Genomic DNA, 26,241 nt, shown 5'->3' with positions numbered 1-26,241 from the left:
AACGTTCCTCTATCGCGATGGAAAATAGCTACAGCATTGCGAGGAACTCTTATTCGTTACGAAGCTCGACGACAATTTTCGAGAAGCTCCGCGTACCCGTTTACAACCGGAGTTGACTATGTCCACCGTAAAAAAATCGAGGATACTATTATACCACGCACAAAGAGGCCTTTGAAACAAAAGTCCTTCCACGGCTAAATACTTTCAATCGTCCACTTTGCCAGCGCCTCAAAGGACACACCCACTGAAAAGGCTGTCGCAACAATTTTCGCATAACGATCAATGACTCGTTACAAAGGAGCTTCCAAGTTCCCTTGGCGAACAAGAATGGCCTTTCATCGAGGCCCCCGAGTGGCAGACGAGCCGATGCGTCTCTCGTTGGTCATCGATGGGTCGGGGCGCCGAAAGTCGGGTCTGTTTTAAAACCGACAATGGGTGTACCTGCAGCGATCTTGACCTGGCAGGTACGCATGGCACAGGTAGATACGTACGATCGCGAAATCGTCCTGGGTTTTCACAATGGTCAGCACTGTGCATTGTGAAACTTTCGAGGGGTTAACGATCCTTTTCCGACCGCTCGACGCGAACAGGCTGGCGATCGCGACGTGAAATGAAAGGATTCTCGTTCTCTTGTCTTTACGACGGCTCCTAAACACCTGGTTAAAATAAATTGGACGAGTCGAGGTTGAGGGCATGAAAAAGAGGACAATCGAATGGCTGCTACTATTTCGACTCTAGTGAAAGGAATCGGAGTCGAAAGGATTATGGATTATTTCTGTTGTTCAGCCGGGTGAATGGTTTTCGTTTAACTTGAACGGGACTGTAGACCATTTCATTGATATATCCTTCGACTTCAAGATCAAGGCCTCCTTTCATTTTACTGCTGTTTTATGTCCTTTTTATGTTCCTCCGCGGACGGTAAAAGTGAGTATTGTTTTTATTTTCGAAAATATCGAGAGACGGTCCTTTCTCTGGACTTTAGAATGGGCGTTCGTGGATTTTCTCGGGCGAATTTCCTCTCTAAAAGGAAATGGCTGTTTCCCACGATTTCCAGGATTTTCGCTGACGCGCGAAGTGTCCGGCGTAGTCGGTATTTATGTCCGTTCGCTGATCTTTTGACACGAACGCGTCCCGTCCGCGTGGAAACGGCCGCTCGAAAAGGCGAAAGTGGAGAGGTTCTAAATAGCGACGAACAAGGTGTAGTTCATGGCCGCGGCCGTTCGACGGAAGTTTATACAAGCGATGACGCGTCACGGAGCTCCGAGACGAAACTTCGCCGAGCGTACGTGACCGTTCTCCTCCTCTCTCAATGAGGCTTTTGTGGAAACAAACCACAAGTTCCTCGTCGCGTTCGCTCCATTCGTTTCGTGGATCTCGTGAAAGTTTGAAAAAGGAAATACTTCAGTCTTGTTTTGCTTCAAATTTCAAACGTACCAGAAAATTGCTCAACCGTTTCATATAATTAATTAACTATTGGTGTATACGAATTTTTAAAAAGCACTACCACATTCCGTTGAAAACGCATCTCGAACCCCCAATTACCCCCTCCCAAGTCGATCCTTTAGCTTCCTGGATCCACCACTCCCAGCCCAAGGATAAATTCTAGAAACCTTTTCACAAACCCCCTTCCATTAGCGTCCCGCGTTTATCCTGCGGGTCGAAACGATCGTCCTTTGTTGCGTTCGAGTTACGGTCAGGTAGCGTGGCCTCGAAACGCGTGCAGGTAGTCCTCGAAGCCAGCAGCGTCCTCGTCCGTTACGGCATCCGTGTCAGTCGTCCGCGGAGCACGCGACAGGCAGCACAGCCTTACCGGAAGTCAACAGTCCTCCGCGCGGCGTCGCGAGCCCTCGCAGCCCGATTCCGCGTGGTCCTGTCACCCACCCGGCGCGAAAACCGTGACCAGCCGACATGAGAGTGAGTGATTTCCTTTTCCCAGTCGAGCGAACACCTTCGAATCGCCCCGTTCTGGCCCGCTGATCCCGTTGAACTTTATTACGTGTCCACGGGCGCAGCTGGTCGGTCGTTCGCGAGCGATCCCGTGAAACGCGAAGGCGAGAGATAGTTGCGTAAGTGCGTGGATTAGAAGTCGGATTTTCACTGGTGCGCTCCGAATCTGGAAGGTTCCCTCGCACGCTCGCGTAGGATGTGCGTGAAATTTTTCACCGCCGTTTGTCGCGTCGTTTGCGAAAGCGGAGGATAACACGAGGCTCTCGCGAAGCCGTTCACCCTTTCTGGCTCTCCCCAATGCGATTCTCGACTCGTCCGAATGTTCGTCGGGTTCATTTCCTGTCGCATCTCGCGTGTGAGACTGAGAGGCTACTGAAGAGGTTAAACGACGTGGTGATTCGGTTGGTGAAACTTTGCCGTGTCTGTGTTATTCTCGAGCGTAAGCCTGCCGGGGAACTTTTGCGTACAAAAGGGTTCACTGGGACACGAGTCAAATTGCAGGCTATTGGAAAGTCTGCCAGTTTCGTTTTCTGTACCACCTGCCAATTTGTACGCTTTTTGTTGTCGTATTATCGTGTCGTATTATAAGGGTGAATTGATGAAATTTTCTGAATTGCACGTCGATCTTTACGAACGAGTCGATGTGAAAACGAGTCGAGTATAATGCCCTAAATTCGTGGCATTTTGCGGTGTTGTTTGTTCTTCGAACGTTCGGTTTACCTTTGAAAACAGAGATGGGGTTGAGGCGCGACGCTGATGCCCAGTTTCGAAGGGGGTCACCGAGGATCCGAGCGGAATTGCTGGTTGCCCAAAACCCTGACGAGCTCTCCGGTGGTCGTTGATTAACGGTTGTGGCTTTCCTCGGCCTTTGTTACGGAATTGTACGAGTAGGACGCGTGTATTCTTGGCTTTCTCTTCTGCAGAGCCCTGCTCCTCTTTGCTTTTTTTCCCTCGTTGGTTACGGACTTTTTTTTATTGCGGTTTCTAGTAGGTTCCGAGTGACGCGAAGTGAGTCGTCGATCTTGGTTGAACGTTCCGCGAAATTCTGGCGAACCGAAGGTTGCTAGCTGCAAGTTTCCTGTCCCTATTCATGATTTATCCCCCGTGAGAAGTCGATCGATATCTCGACTGTCTTGTTAAGTTAGTTTCTAGTCGAATTCTAACAAAGATGTAACGCTAATCGCTTCTGGCAAAGGTAGCTGAGTTACTTTGTAGCTGTGTATTAAAACCTTGAATAGTCATAACGTAAGAGCTTTTGTACGCCGAGAGAAGAATGGAAGTTAGCGAAACCTCGATCGTTTTGTGCGTACGACCTCGTTGCGTCGTTCCCAGCAATTGTACACGCGTTCTCGCTAAGAATTGGATTTATTCGAATCGAAGGTTATCTGTTTAAACAGAAATGGAATCTAACGAGCCATTAACGCTTAAAATATTTCTCCACCTAGGTAATTGATAATTGAATTCACTCGGAACTTAATTAGAAGAATATTCAACGTCTCCACAATACGTTCGTTTGTTCGAGGAAACTTATGTGGCCCGTAGAAAGTTAATAAATTAAATGATAATCGCGCGCCGTCTTTCGTACGAGTCGCTCGTTTTAAAAGCGATCTAACCAAGACGTAACGATTATTATCGCGATGTTTCTCTGTTACGCCTTTCACCTAGCTTTGGCCAGCAATTAAATTAACCCCTTAAGAGGATCAACTCGTGAAACGCTATCATTTGCGCGATGCAAAGCACAGTTGCCGCAACAATGCCCCTCGTAGCCGCTTCGTTACGTCTCCAGTGGGGGAGAGCTCGAGAAGTAATTATTCGATTAGAGATGCTCTGTAATTTCGCCAATGGACGCCATATCGGGAGAATAATAAATAACCGAAGGCGCGCGCGCGCAGTTTCTCTTCGAAGCTGAAAAATCCGCTCGGCTCGAGGACGTTCGTTCTTTCTTCATTTTCGAGGCAAATGTACAATCGTACAACGAAATAACACGTTAAAACTGATTTACTGCAAATTGTGTGGGGAGCAAAATCAGACAAGATACTATCGGACACGCGGATAATACGTATTCTCTGCTCGTTATCAAACGCCATGCTGCAGATTATCTGGTTTCAACCGTTAAACGGCGGATTAAAATATTTGAATTGTTACGATCGTTATCGTACCTGCGATCCTCGCACCATTTATTCACGTTAACTTGAAACGAATCGCCGATTCGACGGCTGGTTTCACTTCGCCTCGTTCTGCGCCTCGTTCGATACAAATTATATTATTCCACCTGCCGATTCCTCACGACGAACAAATTTCAATTCTCCGTCCGCCAGCTTTCACGTTCGAAACGATTTTTAACGGTGTCCAAGCCAACAGCCCCCCGAGCTTCCGACAGATAATCACCGCCTGGTGTGAGCAGCCAACGCACACGCGGAACAGGAAACGAGCGCAGGAGGTTCAGGATCCGATTAACGCGTCCGTTTAATCGATACGACAATAATATCACGGCTCGCTACGGGGCCTATATTTACTCCCATAAATCAGCGGTTTCTAAATTTAGACGGACCACGGTGAAATCGGCCATTAATCTCGCGTTTATTCGTCAACCACCAGTTGTAGCCGTTCGATCGATCGAACGTCTTTCGTTAGCCGCGTCGCGTCCTTTGCCCATCTTATCCACGTCCCAGCGTTCGCTCGTCAACGTCTCGAGCGCGCATCGCGGGGTAATTATCCAGCGAGATCGACGCGATGCAGATGGTACGGTTTGCAATTAAAGAGGCTTCGAGCACTCGCAATTAGAGGTTGCGGTCTTTGTACACCCGCGAACGAAACCAATCGTCGTGCCTGATTACGCGCTATGATTCGCGATTTTCACTTTCGTTTTGGTTTAATAATAGCGTAGCCGAGCGGATCTCTAGAGATTCTTGGAGATACTCAAGATTAGGGTGAATCGAGGAATCGTGTACGTCTGGAAATATTTGATTTTCGAATTGGTAGTACATAGTGTGATTACAAACAGAATTCGTACAAGTACTTCATAGTTAGAATCTAATTAAAAAGCAATTTTTGTAGTTACGATGTATGTCTTTTCCTGTTTTTAACGAATCTGTCCAGAAAGACAATTTCTCTGTCTGCAAGAGTGACATTCAAAGGTTGGACGAATTTTTCGGGAGATTAGAAGAAGGAGGCGATGTTTTGTGATACTCAGGGGAAAAGTTTAGCTGGATCGGTGCCAGAGTAAAATTAGTTGAATCGCGAGTAAGAATAAAGCCGCGGAAAAATCGTTCTCCGCTTTGTGGATACACGTTCGCCGGCTAATTTTTGCCGCGCCCAGTTTCTTGCCACCGTAGTTCCGTTTCGCGGGACGCGTCTCGATAGTTATCGGCAAGAAATCGCTGTTACAGCCACACTAAAACAGGATGCATTGTTCCCTCTATTTACCCTGCGTTTCTCTAATCGAAATTCCCAATCTCCATTTCCTTCAATTCTTATCGATGTGAATATAGTACCCACCAAAAAAAAAAACAAAACGAAATATAAGAACCTCTCGCACCCATGCTGTACAATACAATAACAAATATCAATCAATTAACCATATCGATAGTTTACTTTTTACAAAAACATTCAAAACTGTTTTTTGAACAAACCTGTAGTCCTCGACGGACATTTAAATCTGACAGATGTATACTCTGTCGAGAGAGTCACGGGACGAAGGGTTACGTTCCCTGATCCTCCCTCGACGGGAGGAAAAGCTTTGGGACCAAGACGAGAAAACGTCTGGTGTACGCGCGCACGCCCGATTTATCTCCTCGATACGATCGAGGACTCTCGTCCGCGGCAGCAGGCGTGGCGGCCGTGCGAGATTATCGGACGGCACTGATTCGTTTTGTGCACGGTTGTTTCAGAACCTGGTGCCTTACCGCTGCAGTAGCGACAGCGACGAGGAGCCAGTCACGAAGCAGCCTCGACTCAGCCGCAGACACTCGCGGGGTTCTGGAAGGGAATCCCCGGGTCAGTCGGCCCGCTCGACGCGCTCGAAACGGCACAGAGCCACGAGATCGCGATACTGCGAGGATCCAGCCGCGTGCAGAGCCGCGGACCTCTCCGACACCGACGCGTCTTCCGAGAATCGGTCCATCAGCGACGGATCCTACTTCGAGGTGCGTATCCACTGGACATCTTTATCTTCTTACAGCAGGAGAACGCCTCTGTAACCTTCGACGCGCTGCTACTCGCCTGGACAACTCTCGAGATCGTACTCCTCGGGCGGGGGACGGTGGAGAACGTCGTGGAACCGGTATGGCAACGTTTCCCGAACTGTTTCCGGAGAACAATAGCGCGCGCTGGGAGGAAGCTTCGCTTGATTAGCACATCGCGTTACCTAGCGTGATGTGTCGTGCTCGATTGTGTTCGTCGCGTGGTTCCGTTAACGAAGATGGACTCGTGGATCAGTGATGGGTTCGTTGATTGGCTTTTGTGACGGGTTCCAATGGGAGTCTTTCAATCCTAGGCGACGCGGTGCGGCTTTCTGTGGCTTACGCGGAGTTGGAGTGAAAATTGGATTTGAGAAAGAAGCTTCTTTTTCCAGTGTCGACTAATGGGGGGATTTACGAAGTGAAATTGGTTATTGTATCTGTATCTGGTGAAGTATTTAGAAGTGAAGTAGGATCGAACGACTGTTCGCGATTGGTTCGCGTTTTGGAATTTGAGGCTCTCGTTAGTCGAGTCACCGGTTTTGTGCACCGACACTGAATCAGATCGGGAGACGTTGCAGCGTGTGGCTATTCGAGGATGGACGCTTGATGTGAACTTGATCCTTATTAGCTAACGGCTATTGTTCCGTTTCGAGCACGATGGAACTGTCTTGCATACCTTACGCGCGCGTTACTGTCACTTATAATTGATTCGAGCGAAATTTAGAACACTCTCTCCGCATAAATAATTAAAACCAATTCGAAAACGTTCGAATAACTTTCGTTTGCTCGTGAATCTTCAGTTTCGTTGGTGAAACTAATTTCCGTTTCATTTTCAAGTGAACAGACATCGAACCACGGTAAATATAATTTCCCTTCCACGCGAGACAGGCGAGAAAACTTTCAGAAGTGAAAACCACGACTCTCGTGCTAATTGTCGTTCGAGTTTCCCCCTCTGCGGTTTCGAAAAGCTTCGAAAAAAAACTGGAACAGTCGAAATCGAAGAAGCTGGTCGCGCGACCGCGTTCGATTCCGCGCTCGGAGAGGACAGCGTTGAAATAATTTCGTGCTGGTACGACACCGCCCGCGGACTTTCGTTTTCCGCGAACGATTCTCTCCCTTTCTATATTTCTATTCCATTATTCGCGTCCCCGGCCACTTTCTAACATCCGTTGCCACGAAATTCGTTGTTTCGTACCACGGACCAGCTATATATAAACGTCCGGGGCCATCCAACGGCGCGGATACAGTCCCGCGGAGCGGATACCTGAATATGGAGATGAGTCTGATCCTTATTAGCGGCCATTGTCTCGGTTCCAAGAACAAAAATGATCGCCGTGCTCCCTCGACCTCTGTGCCTTGGGCATTCGCGTTCATGGCTCGTACACCATCGTTTCTCATCTCGAACTCGGAATATTATCCTCCGACAGAGTCCATTCGTTGAGCGAGGTTTCTCCATCCTTCGAATTTTCAAGTTCTTACAAATTGCTTAAACATATTTACATTTATTTGATCGTTACAAACGATCCAGCCAGCTATTCGAACCCGCAAACTAGTAGCTCCATCGTTCGAATTCCGTTTCCATGGCGGTCTTCATAAGTTCGTCGGGGAAAGTTATTAGAAAAAACGAGCCGGCGTTGTTCGTCGAGGCGTCGACAGAGCGAACGCGAGTGCATCGAGCGTTACGCGATGTAACGTTATTCGTCGCACACGCGTACCCAGTGTGAATGATCTATCGTTCAGTAGCTACGACAACAATAAACGTGATTACTGTGCGTGGAGCGGAACGCGCGGTGTTCCACACCGTTCTTCTTCTCTTATCTTTTTGCTGCTAAGCGAGATTGATTCGCGAGTACATCCTGCGCGCGGACGTTGGAAATTAATTAAACTCGAGCGGATTCCAAGTGGATCCGTTCGCTTTCTGCCTTACGGCCCTCGCCGCCATCTCAGTCGCGAATGCGAATAGCCGCGTCGCAGCCCCGTTTGCATCGAATCAATGAAACGTGTTTAGTAAATATTAAAAACCACTCTCGAACGGTGACGCAACCATTCCAGTTTGCCTGGCACACGCGTTTATCCATCCTCTCTTGAGCTCACCTTGGGACTCACCTTCGAAACGTGGTCTCTTGGAGAATTCAAGGTTCACTCAGCACGCGCGCTCGCATTGTTCCAATTCTCCCCCCGAACGAGATCGTAACAAGTTTCTTACACGCGTGACATCGCCAGAGCCGCGTACAACGCGTTCCTCCTCGTTCCAGCTCCTTGTTCCACCCGAGTGGAATTGACTCGTAAACGACTGTTTCGTCTCTCGACCGCCCATGCCAGAAATTAAATGGGCACCCGTCGAATCCGTGGATAGTTACCGTTCCCCAGACGTTCGATCGACGAAATCTCGTGACGCGGAACTGTATTCCTTGCGTTGCGAAAAAGTGTTCGTGAACGAGCCGAGGGAAAGGGGAGAGGCTCGTGAACGGCACGAAGGAAGAACGGTACCTACTCCTCTTTTATTATTTTTCCTCTTCTTTTTTCTTTCTTCAACCGATTTTTTCGCTCGTTTTTCATCGAGGAGGTTCGTAAATATTTCTTGTCCGGAGCGCACGCCGTCGCTCTGCTCGAGCGGAATGGGAACTCGTCGGGAGAAAGTGCACGCGCGCGGGCCTTTTACCTTCCGAAGTATTCACCAGCCGGAATATGAGTAAAAAATTGAAACTGACGAGTAATTAAGAGAGGTCAGGGGTGCGTGGGGGTTGCATCGACGCCCTCCTTCTCGATTAGTCAGAAACGAACACGTTACCCGACTTCTTTCTCTCTCTCCCTCTCTTTTTTCGTTCGTCTCGAACGTCCCGTTTCCTGCGCGATCGAAACCTGTTTCTCTCCGCGGTGTTATTACGTTGGACGTTATTACGTTCCATTATTTCGTTACCCTTTGCGCGTCTCCGTTTTCTTTCGCCCGAACGGGTTAATGTCGACGGTATCGAGAATAATTCCCGTTCGGCGTCGTACCACTTTTTGGTTAGATCGCTGGAATCGCCACCCTTAACCGGTTCGAAGGGCTATTTCAGTTCATCGTCGAACGTATCACTTGTGTAGTTTAATCAGAGGCAATGATAAGCGACTCAGGATTTGTTTCTGATTTTTTAAAAGACAGAACAAATAATAAAAGACAGTAGTAAACGAATATTGATAATGAACAACGAAGAAACGAACCGAAAAATATTTGTAAATTTATTTTCAATTTCCAAACCAACAGAGATCCTCTGTATCTACGAGATTAAGATCGAAGGCAGCACACGTATATGTTCAGAGTTTTTTGTTTCTAGAAAAAGAGCGAAGGGAAGAAAGATCGATCGATGGCAAGTGAACAAATGAAGTGTATTACCAATCGATGCGGCAACAGCCTGTAACCTGAAATCTAAACGGCGTCCATTTTTTGCCATCCGTCGTTCGATCGCAGTCACGTTTTTCGACGAAAATCGGGCGTTCGTGTGCCGGCACTCGGGATCGGCTCTCGAGGCGACGCGAGGAACACCTCGAAGCGTGAAGTGTTCACGGTTGCATCACGGCCCGATTTTATAGAGCGCGATAGAGGATCCGTTTTATCGGGCAGCAAATAACGCCGTCAGGAATGGCGTTCGCATGCCTGGCACCGGGAAGCGTTAAGTGGAAAGAAATCCGCCGCGAAACGGACACGTACCACCAGATGCACCCCACGTCCTCCGCCCGTTATTCATCGAATCGCGGACACGCGCGTGCACACGGCGAACACGCGTTTCATCGCGTCACGATATGTCGATATTAATCAGAAATTCTTGATTATTTTCAATTTCCTATTAAATTTGTATCTAGCTCTGAGAATCGTTCCTCTCGCCATCCCCTGTGAAACCACCCTTTCCAATAAAACGCTTATTCATGTAGAACTTTATGGTTTCTACGTAGAAGCAATTTTGTTACGATTATAAAACGTAATTTTTATGCGTTTGGACTTGGTTAATTGTTGTTACGTGTGAAGACTGCCACTTGTAGCTACCGTAGATAGGTACGAGTTGGGTAATTGAATTTAATTTCAACTTCGAGGAAACATTCGTTAAGCCGAGATACGAGATACCAGCAAATTGTGTCGGTTATTAGTTATCTTTAAACGGGCACATTTATCTCGTAGAATGTTAAACAAATTGTGATAAATGGTAGTTAATTATTAGGTGTCTCGCGAAGGTCGTTCCTGTTTGTTGGGGAATATTCTGCTCGGCCGGCGCGATATTTCGATCGGAATCGAACGGTGTGTGCGTTGGTGTGCCATTTAGCGGGGCGATCGATAATTAGCCTCTTATCGTGGAAAATTATCGTGATAACCTGCACGCGCGTCGTTTTCGGTCAGTCGCAGCGCGGAGATGTAAACGCGCGGTTCTCTCGATGCTTGGATTCGATAATCGATCGCTTCGAAAAACCGAATCGAACGCACCAACTCATACGCGATCGAGCATTCCGATTTTTAGCCCTTCGCGAGTGTCACGAGCAATAATTATCGTTACCCTTGAAATCGTGGCTACGCTACTCGTTTAATCAAACAAACGACGATGGATCGAGGGAGAAACGCTTGTCAACGACGACTGATTTCAGGATGAATTATGTCAGCTCTGTGTGATGGCCACAAAGCCCGAGGGAGTGGAAAGTCCCGAAGAAATTAATCGACTCGCGATCACGTTCGGCGACCAAGGCGAGGAGGGTGACATAGAGGAAGGCGCGGTCAGCGAGGACGAAGAGTACGACATGCCACCGACACCTGACACCGTGCCGATGACAAATTCTACGGCCATCGTGGAGAGCTGCGATCAGATCGACGGTCAGCCCGGAAACGTCGAACAGTCGAACGGCAATCTAGCCGCTAACGAGCCAGTGAAACGTCGTAGAACAGCCGAGGAGGTCGCCTCTTTTAACACGTAAGACCACCTTATCGCCGATAAGTGGGCGTACAGTCTGCTACTACGTCACCTCGAAATTCCTTCTCACCGATCGGTCGTTACCGCGTTCCTCTCGCCGATTTTCCTTGCACCCGACGTACCAACGCTTCGGTAATTGCCGGACAATTTCTACGAATGATACTTCGCACGGACAGTACAGTAACGGAACGGAACTTCTCGAGTTCCATTAGAACGTTGCACAGAACCGTATTACATTGTTCTCGCGAAACTGTCAGTCTTGAGAGTAGAAGCTTCCTTAAAAATTGTCAAGATATTTACTTCTGAATTACAAGAACAACAGAGAGGAATAATCTCGCGACGGCAATGGTTTCAATCGTGAAAAGATCTGTTATACAATCCCAACTGCCAGCCTTCTGTAAAAAATACCCACCACCTCCTAGATCGTTGTCTATTGTTAAAACGAGTCGCGTGTGATTTTGCAATCAGGTCTGACAGGAAGTCGAAGAATTGCGCGACCTTCTACTTCCGCCACTTGGACACCGACTCGGAGCAGAACGAGGAGGCGGCGATCGTGGCGGAGGACTCGTCCGAGGAGGAGTGGACGTACACGTCGTCGCGTACCAGCAACGTAACGGCGGTGCAACGGAAGACGAACGTGACGGTGCGTCTCGACTTCGGCGAGGGGCAGAGCCAGCCGCGGGCCGACGAGGGAGACGCGAAAACGAGCGACATGAAGCCCGTTAAAGAGACGTCGTCCAGCGTGGAGGGTGTCGACGAGACTTCAAACGAAACCGACGCGTCGTCGCAACGCGAGAAGGACAGCGACGACGAAACGAGAAACGATAAGACGAGCATCCAGAGGCTCATTAAGGAGGTAGAGAAGTTGGTTGGCGAGGAGAGGCGCACCGGTGCCTCGAAGACCTTCCCCCAGCTCATCCTCGACGATAAGGAGGGTTTAACGAACAATCATCGTGCCAAGTACGCGAGGATCAAGGAGTGGTTGAAGCTGAACTCGATGCGAGGCCACGAAGGACGATCGGCGTCCCAGGTAGGTTGTAATTATCGCTATTGTAGCGGGGTGCATCGCGCTCGCCTCGACGCTGCTCGCCTTTTACGGGGCGAGCACGTGGGTGCTCGTTGCACCTTCCTCTTTTAGATCGGATAGGAGGTTATTTTATGTTAATCGAAAGACGAAGTCATCCTTTGAAGAATAGAATCTGTGATTAGTGTGTCGTGATTACGGAACATATGAACGCGGGTAGTCGATTCGAGTACGTGACGCTCGAGTTTCACGGCTCCGTTCACGGGCGACTGTTTTGCAACAACGTAACTGGACGAAGACAAACAGCAGATTTTCTGCGTATCGTCAATTAATTGCTTAATCAAAGTTCAAGGAAGAGAAAAAACGTGCGCGATTGTAATATTTGTTTATTCAAACTTTTCTTTTGTCGCTCGCGATATTCTGATACGATTAAAGAGACGGCGAAATTAAATGCAAGGTTAGAAAGAAAAAAAAAATAAAAATGAAAAGTAGAGTAGCAGAAGTAATATAAAAAGGTCAAGCAACCGAATCGACTGTCCGGTCATGCGCGCGCCAGTTTTAACGAGGTCTAAGGGGGAATTATAACGTTTCGTAACAATTGTAATCGGCACGAATTACAGCCGTTGGATAGCTGCGATGCCAGCGGCGAGTACACGACAGAAGAATCCGACGGGGAGAGGCAGTCGGTTTCATCGGAGGATCTGCAGAGCAGCGTCGCGACTTACCGCCGTTTCGAAGGTGGTGCATTCGGGTGCGCCTCGCAGTCGGTGTCCCAAGAGATCTTCGACGACGCGGAGAAGACGCCGGTGAACGAGGCGAACCCGATGCTGGACACGAGCACGCCTAGAGTCGTGATGCGCACCAAACAGAAGACGAACAACGGGCACAGGCCGTGGAGCGTGTCCTGCATATCGCAGATCGGGAACAACGCGAATCTGAATCAAACGAACGACTCGATCTCGCAGTTCTCCATAAGCGAAACGGCGCTCCATCAGCTAATCGCTACGCCGCCGACCAAGTCCGTATCCCTCGACGCAACGTGAGTAAAATAATTTCAAGCAATTTCTTTTCGCGCGTAACGCATCGCGAGAGAAAACCGTTTTTTTTTTATCGCCACTCGTGTAAACGTGTCGCGCGAGTGAATGGAGGGGAATTTCGCAATTTTGAACTTTCGAATTTCGAGTTACGACTTGGGAGAAATCAGTGGTAATTTCGTTCAACTGTTTCAACTGGAAGCGTTCGCCAGAGGCGAATTGTATATATTCCATTATTACATTCGTTTGTTTTCAAGAAATTACCTGTACGATAATAATCAGCTGTATCGTTATTAGTGTAAGGCGTTCAAATCGATCGCGTGTCGACATCGTGTCACCGCAAAACCGTGAGCCTAGCGCGTTGAACCCCCTCGGCAATTCTCTTCCGCTTTTAAATTACAGAGGGTCACGGAAATCGTTCAACAATTCAACGTCCACGTTGCTGGAGGAATCGATCATCTGCCACGATGGCCGCGTGGTTCGAAACAGTTCGCTGCGTAGGAAAAAGAGCAGGCTGCGCAAGAAGAACCTGGTAAGATGGCGCCACTCGATCGCGGGGTCGGAAAACCCGCGGCAAAACCTCCACGCTTTTCCTCAGATTTTCGTTTACATTTTTCCTTACCTTCCTCTTCTCTCTTTCAACCATTCAGGGTCGTAAAAGCGAGTCCAGCTCGGAGGGTGTGAATGCGAATAATTCCGCCGGAAGCGACGGCAGCTCGTCGAACCAGCAACGTTCGCCGCGAAAGGTGAGCGGAAGTCGCGCGATGCGCACCATCTCGAGGGTCTGTCACGGTCGTTTGACCACCCTCGTAAAGTCCGGTTCGTTCTCGGGGTGTACCGCGCACCAGCAACTCTCGGCGGAGAGGACGATTGTCAGCGACCCGACACCGCCGTTCAGGTTACCCTGCTGCACTTCGATGGCCTCCACGTCCGAGACAGAGGGCGAGGAGCAGCGTAATTGTACGGGGGGCTGTTTCACGTACGACGACAGCCTATTGGACACCGTGCTGAGCAACAAGGAGCTGTGCAATCAGCAGCTAAACGTCGACAGCGACGTCGAGATGAACAGCCTCGGGAACAACTCGTTCTCCGAGCAGGCTTGGGATAATTATCAGGTAATTACAGGGCTCGGACTATGATGAGGATTTCTTCTGTTTGGTATCGATTGGAAAAGTTACGCTGTACATAGATCGGTAGAGATCCAAAATTATTGAAGATGAAGTTGATGGGAAGGGAAAGATCCTACTAAATTTTCGGATTTTTTGTTTTTAAGAATTAACGCTGGTTGCTCTTGGTATATAAAATTTGTTAAATAGGTTATTTTGTAATTGTACATCGGGATTAATGAGATATTTATTTGTTCTGAAATTGATCTCTTTTCAATAGGAGAAATATATGAGCGAGCCATACAGCGAAGCGCCGGACGTAGAAACGGCACGAAGATTATTGGAGTTTGGAGACGACTACCGGAACTTCCTCGATAGTCAGTCCGATTGTGCCTCCAGTATGAGCGCAGTTCCCACTAGCTCTCCGCTGCCTAGAAGTCGTATGCACCATGTACGTTCCATTCTATTATTTTTACTTGATCAAGTGTCTATATTCTTTCTGTGACACCACGTTATTATATCTTTGCACATGGATTTCTACTACCTTACACATGGCTTGGGTAACTATATGGTGTCGCATATGAATCGATAATTGTACCATTGAAAATGGACGTTGATATCTTTCCAGTAGTTCCTTTAGAAATTTTATCTTTAATATATTAAGAGTAGAATAACGTAGTGGCTTGTATTATTTACGTACTTTCGTTTTACTAATGGGACCGATCGATTGCTTGTCTACATTATTTTTGAATCGTGTCTCGAAGTCTGTTCGACGGCGAAGTGTCTCGTTTTACGAGGAATAAAAAGATCGTTGTTTATGGGACGAATGTAATCTCCGTTGCAGCAAATAAAAGTCTGGTTTCGTGTACGCTCAACCACGAAGTCACTTTGATATTTGCAATAAATTCATTTCTACCTCGCAACCTTATGCCGAATTACCACCTCGCACCGGATGCGCACGCGCATACCTTTTACGGTCACTCGTTCGTGCCATTCCAGGCGCGGGATTCTCTTTCTTTTTTATCTCGAGTGTAACTCGGAATGTAACGATTGTCGGATAGCACTTTCTAGCCAGCTAATTCGAAACGAAGATTTCTTTCACGCAACGCATTTCTCCGTTGAATCGCTCTGTCTTATCGAGGCTTCTGTGACGCGTCTCTGCGATGATGATATCTTAACGAGGATAAACGATGTAATTACAGATACGGCCGCTTGCCAGAGCTGTCTCGCGAACAGTATCTGGAGCAAGATTTTCATAACAAATAGCATACCAAGTCTTTACGAATTATAGCTTCATGTTAAATAAAATCTGATACTTTTATTGAATTTTAATTCGATATATATTTGAAATATATTTTAGTATAGAAAACTAATTTATTCGATGTATAATTCACCAATAAATACTCGACAATTACTGGACATCATCGTCGCACCAACAAAATTATTTTCAAAATAACTTTAGATATGAAATTAAATGTTGCTCTTATTAAATTCAGTTTTTCTACGTCGCATCACGTACGTTAGGTATATCGGGCTTGTTTCTGTGTGCAATAAGATCAATTCCTTATCTTGGCTTCAATAAATCTTGGATGATTAGCTCCCAAAAAATTTGTCACCGACTCAAACATGTCTCGAGCGCCGGGAAGACTCGCAAGAACTGAGTTAAAATCCTAGTCAGACGAAAGCGCGGCTGAAATTCCTCGCCTTTAATCAGTGGTACGCAACCGTTGCTCTAAAAATGTGCGAACGCCTCGCAAATTCCTTACCGCCAATTTAATCGTTCTTAACGTTATTCAAAATCATCAGTCCATTTTCTCGGCAACAATCTACACTAATTACAACACTTTCTCTCCCATATGTCGACGCGAAGCGATTTCGAATAGGAATGAAAAATTCTGATGCTCGTTAAAAATATAGATATTTAATAGTGTGAGTGAGAGAGAAGGATTCGAAGAATTGATCAAAACGTATGCAAACTTGTTACAGGAAATAACCGATACCACGGAAGACAGCGACAGCGACGTGGAGGACGTACGGAAGATGGTCGGGAAGTTCCAGTCTCAGTTCGCGCTCGCTGAAAATTTGTTCTCGAGGGCGAGCAACGCCGCCATGCCGGAGGATTACGTACGTATATTCCCGATATCGTTTCCGTTCTCAGAGTTCCTGTCGCGCAAGCTGTACGGCTGGCTGTGGAGTTTAAAGATGTTCTTTTTACGCTTGTATCGCAAAGGGGTCTCCACCGGTTTTCGCGTTGTACGTATGTGCGAGAGCATGAAATATTTTTTAATCAACCTAACGTCGCCGCGCAGACGCAAGAAGTTCGATTGACTTTGCTGCTTTTCCCTCGAATGCTTTTTCTTTTCTTTTTTTTGACGCTTTCACTTTTAATTATGCGACGCTGGAAATATCCGTTGCATCACGTCCAATTTACATGTTGCGCAGACCAGACGAATCGTGTCCGACTTACTTTTTGCAAAGTAGGCAGTTTTTGCGATTAAAAATTGCACGTTGATATTTTACTAGCAATGATAAAAAAAGAAGAGATGTGGTGGTGATAAATGATAATTGTAGGAGTGATGCAATGTGTAGACATTTCCAGTACCGTAGGATCACGTGTCGCTGCATTGCATTTCTAGCTGCTTTTTGTAAATATTGTTAATTGGAATGCGAGGTGTTTTAATTTGCGATATTAAGTATAGAATCGATACACGAAGGCTTACACTTTTTATTTAATTTTTTCAAAGCTACTTTTTAGGTCCTTCGTATATGTACATGACGTATGCTGTTGCTCAGTGTTACTCTTGAATATTTTTATATATAGGTATTTTATACGTATCTCTAATAACAATGTTAACATGTATGTATAGCGTAGTATAGGATACATACTTTTAATGTCATTCGAAAATGACTAGCTAAGCATATATTGTAGAATTACGAGCGATATCGTTTTTATTAAAAATCATTGTAATAACGGCAGAAATTTATTTTTATATATGTTTGCATTCTTTCACCTGATTCACTCCTTTATCTAATAGTTATTCAAAGTAGCACTTTTTCTCATTGTAAACGAAGAATATTAAACTAGAATGATTGAGAAAGTGTAATATGAAATAACAATTTTTATAGCAAATTATAGTATAATACATATTATACATATTATTTAATACATATTATTTATATATTATATCGTATAACATATAGTATTATATATAATGTAATATGTATAATATAGAATATTATAATATAATAATCATTCATGAATGATCGGATTTAACAAGGCCAAATACAAAAAATTAGTATACTCGTATAACAGATATTCAACACGAGGCAGTCAGAATTTTCCATACAAATAGAGCGTTCGCTTGCATGTTTACTGTTCCATCCTTATACTGCTTTCGCAATCTACACAAATGCCCTTAGTCGATGTGACCGTTCTCCGGCACGCCTCGCGGACACGATCAGTTCTGCGTTGTCTCCCGGAAGAACACGTCGTGGTGAGTCGTTGCGACGCCGTTTCTGAATTACAAGGTATAGTTACGACAATATTCTAGACTTTTCACAATCTAATTTTACTCTGAACACGTATCATCGCATGGTGATCGCTTTCAAAGTGCTGCGTAGCGTCGAACGAGCGAAATATCGAGTAGTTAGACATTTACAGATATGAGATTTACATTTCCAATGTAAATATAGACGGTAATGGTAGTAAACAATGGTTCGTACACAATAATTAGAGGTCTTACGCGTATCACTTTAGCACGTAAACAATGTAATATTAGAAAAATGTAGTTTCACAGTATGGTTTCCATTTCGTAGTATCATCTGATGTTTTTTAAGTGTTTCAAACAGTGTATCGACTGATTTTGAACAATATTCTCTTTTCATCTTCTCCGTGATGGTCTCTGGTTCTGCATGAATGCTATGAAACATTGGTTTTGGGCTGAGGGCACGATTTTTACGTAAGTCGCAGCCGTATATTAACGCAAATTTTTCTGTTGTAGACTGAAGTGGAGTGTGCGTGTAGAGAAAACCTTCGATGTCTGCAAGCGTTGCTGGAGTCCGTCAGCAATTCGTTCAGAAGCGAAAAATACGTGAAACAAGTCCGTGGTGAGTACAACAATCAAATTGACCGTCGGTCATTTTCTATTTTACTCTCGTACATGCTCGCTGTATTGGTCACCGGTCTCAGCGGACTCGTCCTTTTGCTTTTCTCTTAATTTTTATTTTCTCTATTCGCAACCGTAAAAGTAATTCTGGATTTAATCACAATCGAAGGAGAACGTTATTCTTTCCGATCCCAGCAACCTTTGCACGGTTTCTGACGTAATGGATTCTCGAAGTAAATTGATTCGTACTAGCTTTTAACGGCGCATCGTAATCGTTCCGAGTCTTGCGACGAACGGTTCGCGATCGTATGAAGGAAATGAAGTTTCTCTTAATGGTGTTTGTCAGATTGCGTTTTCAAGAGTGGGTAAAATTAATCGAGGAATTCAGTGGATTCGTTTAGCCTCGTAAGCCATGATTAAACAGCAATTAGTGTATGTAATTACTTCGATAAGTAATTTGCAAAGACTGATATGCAAGTATTAGCATGTTAGAATGTACCACTCGAGGAGTGTATGCATTTGAAGCGATATCTTAGTTATAGACTGCCGTAATTCTAAATGACTACTAATCTTACGTTTAGCTGCAGGATGTAAAGTATCGAGTGAATCAAACGATCCAGCGTATAGATAGCGTAATTAGTATATAATAGATTCTTCTGGTAAGCTTGCTCAAATGTATATACGACACAATTGAGATCTCTAGAAATCGAATCGCTAGACTAATCCTATACATTGGCATATTATTTAAGCAACACACTGCGCGCACAAGCATTGTATGATACAATTATTATTTTTTTACGACCTTTGAGACTCGAGTACAAATGCATGCATGAATTTGCTTGAACCACAGCAAGCTGCATGTCGAACAATAAATTACTTCTGCACATGCCCGTTTTGATCGAGGACAATAATACGAACGATTGGCGGCAATTTAAATATCATTTTACGCCGCGTAAAATGTATCTTAAATATCGTTTCTTCGAGTAACAGACAGATATGCGAGGCGATATTTCATTTAATGCTTCGATAATGTGAAATCTTTTCCCAAGAAAGGGTTAAAACACAGTTATTGCCATTACTCTCTGGAAAAAAAACATTTTATCGAGATAGGGGACGAAGGATTGCGATCGAACGAGTGCAGACAGATCTTTACGAGTTTCTTCCAACGTCGCCCGTTTGCGCACAATTTAATCTTAAACTAACAATTAATCCCCGTTAGCTCTTTAAATCTCTGGCCTAGTCGCAACAGGAAAAGTTGCGAGAACCTTTAGAATACTCTCATTTTTAGCTTGACTTTTGTATACCGCTCACATTGTAATCATTATATAATAAACACTGCTTTATTGTGGTTTCTCATCGATTATATTCTTGTTTCTTTTTTTTTTTACCTGCGGAGAGCACGTTTCGAATATCGTTTCGAATCCTTAACAAACAGCCGGACAGGTTCTCTAATCACAGCTCGACGCTCCGATCTCTTCCGAATCCTTCGTTACAGTTCATCCGAGGAACCCAAACACGTTCGTCAGCGACGCAGAGTCAGTCGTCATCCACTTCGCGTAAAACCCTCAGTGGCTCGAGAGTAGTACAGAAAAACGTTGAACTTCGCGCTCTTCCTTCTTCCATCCACGACACGACGAACGATTATCGGCGCGCGGCGAATCGAACTGAGCCTCGCTAGGGGGAAATACGATTAGAGCTTTGCCGCGGTAATCCGGACGTCGCGTGTGGGCGTCCGCGGCCGCCGCGCGTAGGAGCGTTGCAGCCAGCGTGCAACACTCGCGGGCAAGCACCGTCCGGGTATCTCTCACCTTATAAGAAGCACCGCCGGTACCGCGGAGCCGCACGAATCGGAGAGCACGCTCGGTCGTAGGAGCGCGCCGATCGCCTGGGAATCGTCCGCGGCGCGAGCGAGCCGCGTGTTCCTCCCCTCGGTCAGTAGCTCGGTTTTCCGCTCAGCCGTCGCGTCCGCTCCGTTTTCCGCGCGACTGCAACAGCTGATGTGAGCCGCGCGACGTTTCGAACCTACCTGAAATCTGCCACCTCGTTCGCGTTGCCTCGAGACTGTTTAATCCAGTTAGACCAGTGTCTCGGTTTTTTGGAGCACTTTACGAGTCGATGGTAGTGGTAATCGCGGTCTGACGTCGATGATGCGGATCGTGTTTGGGTTCGAGTTGATTGTTGGCTAACGTGTGACATTTAGTAACCGGCTATTGTACGCAGAAGGATTATTGGTTGTTTTTTAAGTATTATATACTGTCTTGTGAAGTAGAAGTGTACGTCGTAGTTTCACGTTATCGTCTTTGGTGAATCGAGTCATTGTCTTGGTTCGAGGATCGAGTAGGAAGACTGTGCTCCTCGTTGATCGAAGATTTTTAGTGGACGAGAGACTGGATCTTCTGGGGTGAAATCGTTCCGGTGGTTTGAGTGTAATTAGTGCGCGGAAATTAGAAAACGAACGACTCGTAGTAGGGGGAAAGGTAAACAGCGAGTAGAGCGACGAGATGTTCGCGAAAAAGGAGAACAGTGTCGGGGGAGATGCAACGGATACCTGTTACGCGTATCAACAGATTATCGCGACGGATCAGCCGGATGATGCGCGTACGTACCGCTTCCGTATATGTTAAACCTCTAAATCCTTTTAAACGAACGCCAGCTGGCCTTGGACGAATCACTCGAACGTTCAATAGCGATAGATCGTGCTAAACGGACCAATACTTTCTAATACACACACTGGTGTACACGGATGCTCTCTCAGGGTCCAAATTTCCGCTCGATTTAGTTCCTTCCTCTATTCGTCGCCACGTTTGTTCGCTTGGGCGTCGTTGAAGTTGGTCGAACACTGTCCGTTGCGCTAATTAATCATTTCTACGAACACCCAGCACGATAAACTGCTTTTTAATCTCCAGCTATCTCATTAAGGTTTAATCTAATCTGTTTAATCTATCTGAGTTTTTCATTTTACCAGAAGAATATAAAAGTGTATTTTTCTTCTCGTAATTAAATCTCTGATGATTAAAGTCGTTTTCACAATAGCTTTCATTTTTATTCTAGTTAATGTGTGGAAATAAGGAACTTGAAATGCATCGATTGCAACTACGATGTTGTTCGATTGAATTTCAATAGAAATTTGAAGTTTCTACTAGATCGTAAGGTATCCAAGTTAACGTAACTGTCTCGCATGGTCTCAAAATTTCTTTGTTTCTCCTCGAAATCTCACCGTGATACCGTTACCTCAAGAATTTCAGCTCGTATATTTCAACGGTGTCCCGGTTTCGTTCTTTTATTCAAACACGCTCTCCTACATTTCGGAGCAGCGCTGCTCCATCGGAGCCTCTGACATCATCCCGGAAGATAACCTGGTATTCTTCTCCGAGAACGTTCCGTTACCTGTCAAATTGATTACTCGTTTTCCTTTCGTCATCCCTGGCGTAGAACCGACCGAATCGACTCTGTTATTTACCTTGGGTCGCACCCGTTGTTGCTCGATCTCGTCAGACCCACGGTTTCGATCGATGATCCTACGTTAAACCAACATTGCGTGGCAGTTAATCAACTTATTATGCGATACTCTCCTCGCACGTGCTTATTGCAGACGCCTTTTTTGCGTTTCGCTAATTCTCGAATTTTTTTTTGATTCTCGTTTGCACGCGCAGAATTGCAAATACGACTGTATTTTAACAATTATGGTATTCAAGCGTTAGGTCGAAGGTTCGTTTAACGTCGATCGTGTGAATTGCATTAGCTGTTGTGAAATTGTTAGTTGGATTCAATTAGCAAAGTAAAAATCACATATCGCGATTAGTTGGTAGTTCTTCGAGCTATCAATCACTTTATCTGCAGTTTATTACGTCGTTCGGAATTCGCGATGCGTACGCATCGTGCTCTGCCAGAAGATGAATTCACGGTTAATTTTATCGCTGGCTTCTTTCTGACATAACTCGAACTCCTTCTCCACTAACGATCAACCTTGAATTTTCGTCAACACTTTGAATACTACGTCGAATACTTTGGAATTTCATGTTTTCTCTTCACACTCGACAAATCGTGGAAACGTGCAACAAAAACCGAATAATTTGTCTTATAAATCTATAGTTTCTCTCATAAATTTATAATAGCCTACAGTAAAGAAATTGAATAATCGCAGTCAAACAGAAATCAATGTCAACGTCAGAAGAAACAACATGAAATAAAACTATAAAGTCATAATAAAAAAAAATACTAGAATAGATGAAGCAATTCTACTACGAAATCGCTACCCACTGCCAAGCCTTATTAATAGCAACGCAACCATCGATTCACGTTTACATTGCACCCAAGTAAGCAACCGTTCAGAATTTCATCCTGAAATGTTGCAACGCGAATTCCGTTGTTGCTCGCCGATTTATCCTGCCGCCATCCGCTCGTTCCCATTTCACAAAAGAAGCAATAGAGTCGAAGACACGGAAACGAGCGGATAACGCGCAATTTTATTGCGAGGCTCCGCGAGGAAAGAGCGTTCGCTGGAATCGAAGTAGAAAGCCCGGGAACACAATCGTCCGGCAACCGTTTCTCCGTTGTCCAAGATCCCGGTCCGATAGAAACTTTAGAAGGTAGTTGATTAACGAGCTTGCATTCGTTCTCGCATTAACGTTGACCCGTTTCGACGTGGTCGCTTTCATAACACGCGGGCGTGTTGTTGGGCCAGCCTGTGGACAGTGGTAGCGTGTGCGTCCACCGTTTTCAGGATCAGCCGAGCACTTCTCTCGGTTCCGCTCTGTTACATTGCACAGACGAATCTAGAGTCTGGAAGATTCTTGAAACGCGTGTCCATCGATGTACGTTTCACGAACGAGCCTCGCGACCTTCGTGCCTAATTCAAGCGAGAGGCGGTACCAACGACCCTCAGCACTGGCGAACGTGTTTAGTCGTTTCATTAACACGTTTCGCACCCTCCTACCGAATAAATGCTCGCGAGGGACTCGAATGTACCGAAAAGAACGAATTTCCTGCCGGAGTGTTTAATTAAAAATAAATAGACACTCGAAAGTTTCTCTCACAGCCCGCGCCATCAGCCTCGAGGACCTTTATCGCGTTTAGACTCTGGTCTGGTCCTCCAGCCGCGCGCAGGCGGTCTTAAAATAATAATCTCGACCTGATCTCGCGACTCCTCGATTCCCGTGCGATTTAACCGATCGTTCGTTTAATCGTCGTTTTACTTCGCGGCTAATTCGCACGCTTGAACCCGACGCGATGCTCGCTCGAATTTCGTCGTTCCACTTCGACCGAGGAAAACGATTTCGCCGGGGAAAAAGAAGCTCGCCGACCGATTTCTGCTCCACTGAGCGCGATCGTTCGAGCGTGATAACGCGGGGTACGCGTATCGCGTGTGATACACGCGCGATACGGCCGCAATTATCCCGCGCGCGTTCTCCGTCGTTTCCTGTAGGTCAGTGTGAAACCCATTGCTTTCCATCGGACGATGCTTTCCCGGGCATCCCGTGCCTGCCCCCTTTTCCCGCCGATCCGTGACCACCGTGTATTTGTCAACGACCGTGTACCAGGTAATGATACCCGCGGCAGGATACACAGGATTCTAACGATCGCTGCTCTCGCGTGCAACCAGACGCTATTTGTTCGGCTCTTATGAGGGACGAGCATTAAGGAAACGAAGAATTTTTTTGTAATATAGTCGAGGCGGTCGTTTTGCGAAGCAAATGCCGTTAGTTTGCAAGTTAGAGTTTCGTCGAGGGAAGCATACAAAAGGAAAACCTTGAAGATCATAATCTGAGGTTTTATCGAGGGAAACCTTGCTCTTTTCTTCTTTCCCCGTATCGAATATGGATCTCGTGTTTCCGTAAGATTATTATTCAGATAAGAACACAATTTTTGGTATTTTGTAATTGATCTATAAAATTGTTATGCGTTGGTAATTTGTAAGAGATCGATTGCTGACAAAAACCGACACGTAGTTTCCCTCGAACCTTGAAATAACTGAATAATTCGATATTTCCGACCAATACGAACGAACAGGGACGCGTGCAAGTGTTTCGAAGCGATTTTACAAAACGGTAAGAAAGAATAAAGGTTTTCTCCCGTTTCCATCGTATAGTAGAGCACGACCCGTTTTTATGGCGGCGCGGAATTCGAGATTTCACTCGATAAGTAGGTACAGTCCATTGCGCGGCTGCCTTTTTTTTTTCTCCTTGTCTACCACCCGTGACAAAGTGAAAGTTGTTTTTTTCCCGAGAAAATCGTGAAAAAGACGGCCGCGAGGTTTTCCTGCGCCGCTTAGAAATCGCAACGCGTTCTTGCTACTCTCGAAGCGAGCCAAGAAGGGGGGTACGCGGGTCTCGAGTACAATGATTCGAATGTAGATTGAAAAACGCAGGAGGCCTTCGGGTTATTTTTATTACGACCGTCGTGACGATTACGCGAATTAGTTGTCGCTCCTCTTGGATGCTTACAACTGTTCACCGATTAGTCTGTTCAATTCATTCGTCAAGTTTTATTCTACATTTCTTTCCCACTTACGACTACGAAGAGATTCAAATCAGAACGGTGAAGAAACAATTTCAAGCTCGAGGTCTCTTAAAAAATTGTTTCGCGAAGGTATCCCCGCAAGTTGTTCGCCGTATCTGCGATCGATCTTCAGAAAATCCTCGACTTTCAAATTCGTGACACAGTTCTCGAGCCAGTCGGTGCTCGTCGTCCTTATTTTTCATTCTCTCCGCGACTCGCTTCATTTTTGCCCAGCCGACTACCGTACCAGAGAGCACACTCTTCTCTAATCACACCGTGCGCATCAGCGTGTCCGTAAAAATTCGTTCAGCCGGCCATTAGTCATTATTAAGCCATTGATCAAGCCGTTGCTCGCTTGCAGCTGTTGCACGTATCCACAGATCATCCTAAATAACTCTTTGCCCCTTTCTCCGTTCACTTTCCTTCGATATTCCTTCTTTCTATTTGCGGGACGGCAATTACACGCGGATTCCTCTGTCACGGTCACCGTGTTCCGCGGAACAGAGAATTCGATTGGCTTTCACCGAATCGGTTGTCCCGTGCCGCGCGAAGACACTTCGCGGATAGCAGGTACTTAATCGTAGACGAAAGCAGGATCTTCGCGGTGCGATCGAGCATGATCTATCGACAGGTCGCTGGTCGCTGTCGAGGATCGTGTCGATGTGTAATTATATAGAGTTTTCTGCGCTTAGCACTTTATTTAATTGGATATCTGTGACAACGAAACATTTGTGGTAGATCGTTGGTGTATTCGTTCTTGCGTTTGATCGAGGTCTAGAGAAGTTGTTGCTTGCGTTAAGTACACGCGTTGAACTCGTTGGGGAAATCCTTTGGTGTTTTGATTGAACTTGTTCGTGTCACGTTAGAAAATAATCGTGTTAGATAGCATTAGTAGAGTGGTGGTATAAGTAATGTATTTTTTTCGGTAAGTTAATTATCTTCCGCTTCGAGACCAAGTTTCAATTCAAATCGAGCTGCTCCTCTGGTGCCGCGCAAGTGAAAGTCCTCAGAAGCAGAGCAAGCGTCGTTCAAAACGATCTCCGTTGGTTTCATCGAGACGGTAGTCGTGTATTTTCTTTTTTTAAGGGCGAACGTTGTCGCGGGGAAGAAAGTACCGAAGGAAAGTAGGAAAGAAGCGGGTCATCGAAGCCGTGCAAAGTATATTTTTTGCACGCGCGCAGATATAAGCTGCTTGACCTTAAATGCCTGCCCACTTATTCTCGCTGACATAACGTGGAACAGCGTCTGAACACCAGACACTGCGTGTGACGTAAATAATAGAGCGATGTTACGTGTTTGTTGTGTACAATGGACGCTCGAAGCTATACGTTTTTTATTCGTCGAACCGACGCTACTTGTTATCTTTTTTTTTTATCAGTTCGCGCAATTCAGATATATGTACAAACAGTCA

At 45.9% G+C, this 26,241-nt stretch overlaps 1 protein-coding gene across 4 annotated transcripts in view; it reads left to right on the top strand.

The window, feature by feature from the left end:
* The window catches only part of LOC143425435 (uncharacterized), a 105,590-nt gene that overhangs the window by 59,910 nt on the left and 19,439 nt on the right, over positions 1–26,241 (top strand). For all 4 annotated transcript variants that reach the window (XM_076898204.1, XM_076898205.1, XM_076898202.1 and 1 more), the window contains exons 8-16: positions 5,838–6,092; positions 10,743–11,062; positions 11,531–12,092; positions 12,707–13,125; positions 13,523–13,652; positions 13,771–14,235; positions 14,507–14,677; positions 16,213–16,350; positions 18,228–18,333. In XM_076898204.1, coding sequence (XP_076754319.1) covers positions 5,838–6,092; positions 10,743–11,062; positions 11,531–12,092; positions 12,707–13,125; positions 13,523–13,652; positions 13,771–14,235; positions 14,507–14,677; positions 16,213–16,350; positions 18,228–18,333 — 2,566 coding nt within the window. The remainder of the gene's footprint in view (positions 1–5,837; positions 6,093–10,742; positions 11,063–11,530; positions 12,093–12,706; positions 13,126–13,522; positions 13,653–13,770; positions 14,236–14,506; positions 14,678–16,212; positions 16,351–18,227; positions 18,334–26,241) is intronic.

This window comes from Xylocopa sonorina, chromosome 7 (genome assembly GCF_050948175.1).
Source record: "Xylocopa sonorina isolate GNS202 chromosome 7, iyXylSono1_principal, whole genome shotgun sequence".
NCBI lineage: Eukaryota > Metazoa > Arthropoda > Insecta > Hymenoptera > Apidae > Xylocopa > Xylocopa sonorina.
This window is presented reverse-complemented; position numbering and strand designations above follow the sequence as displayed.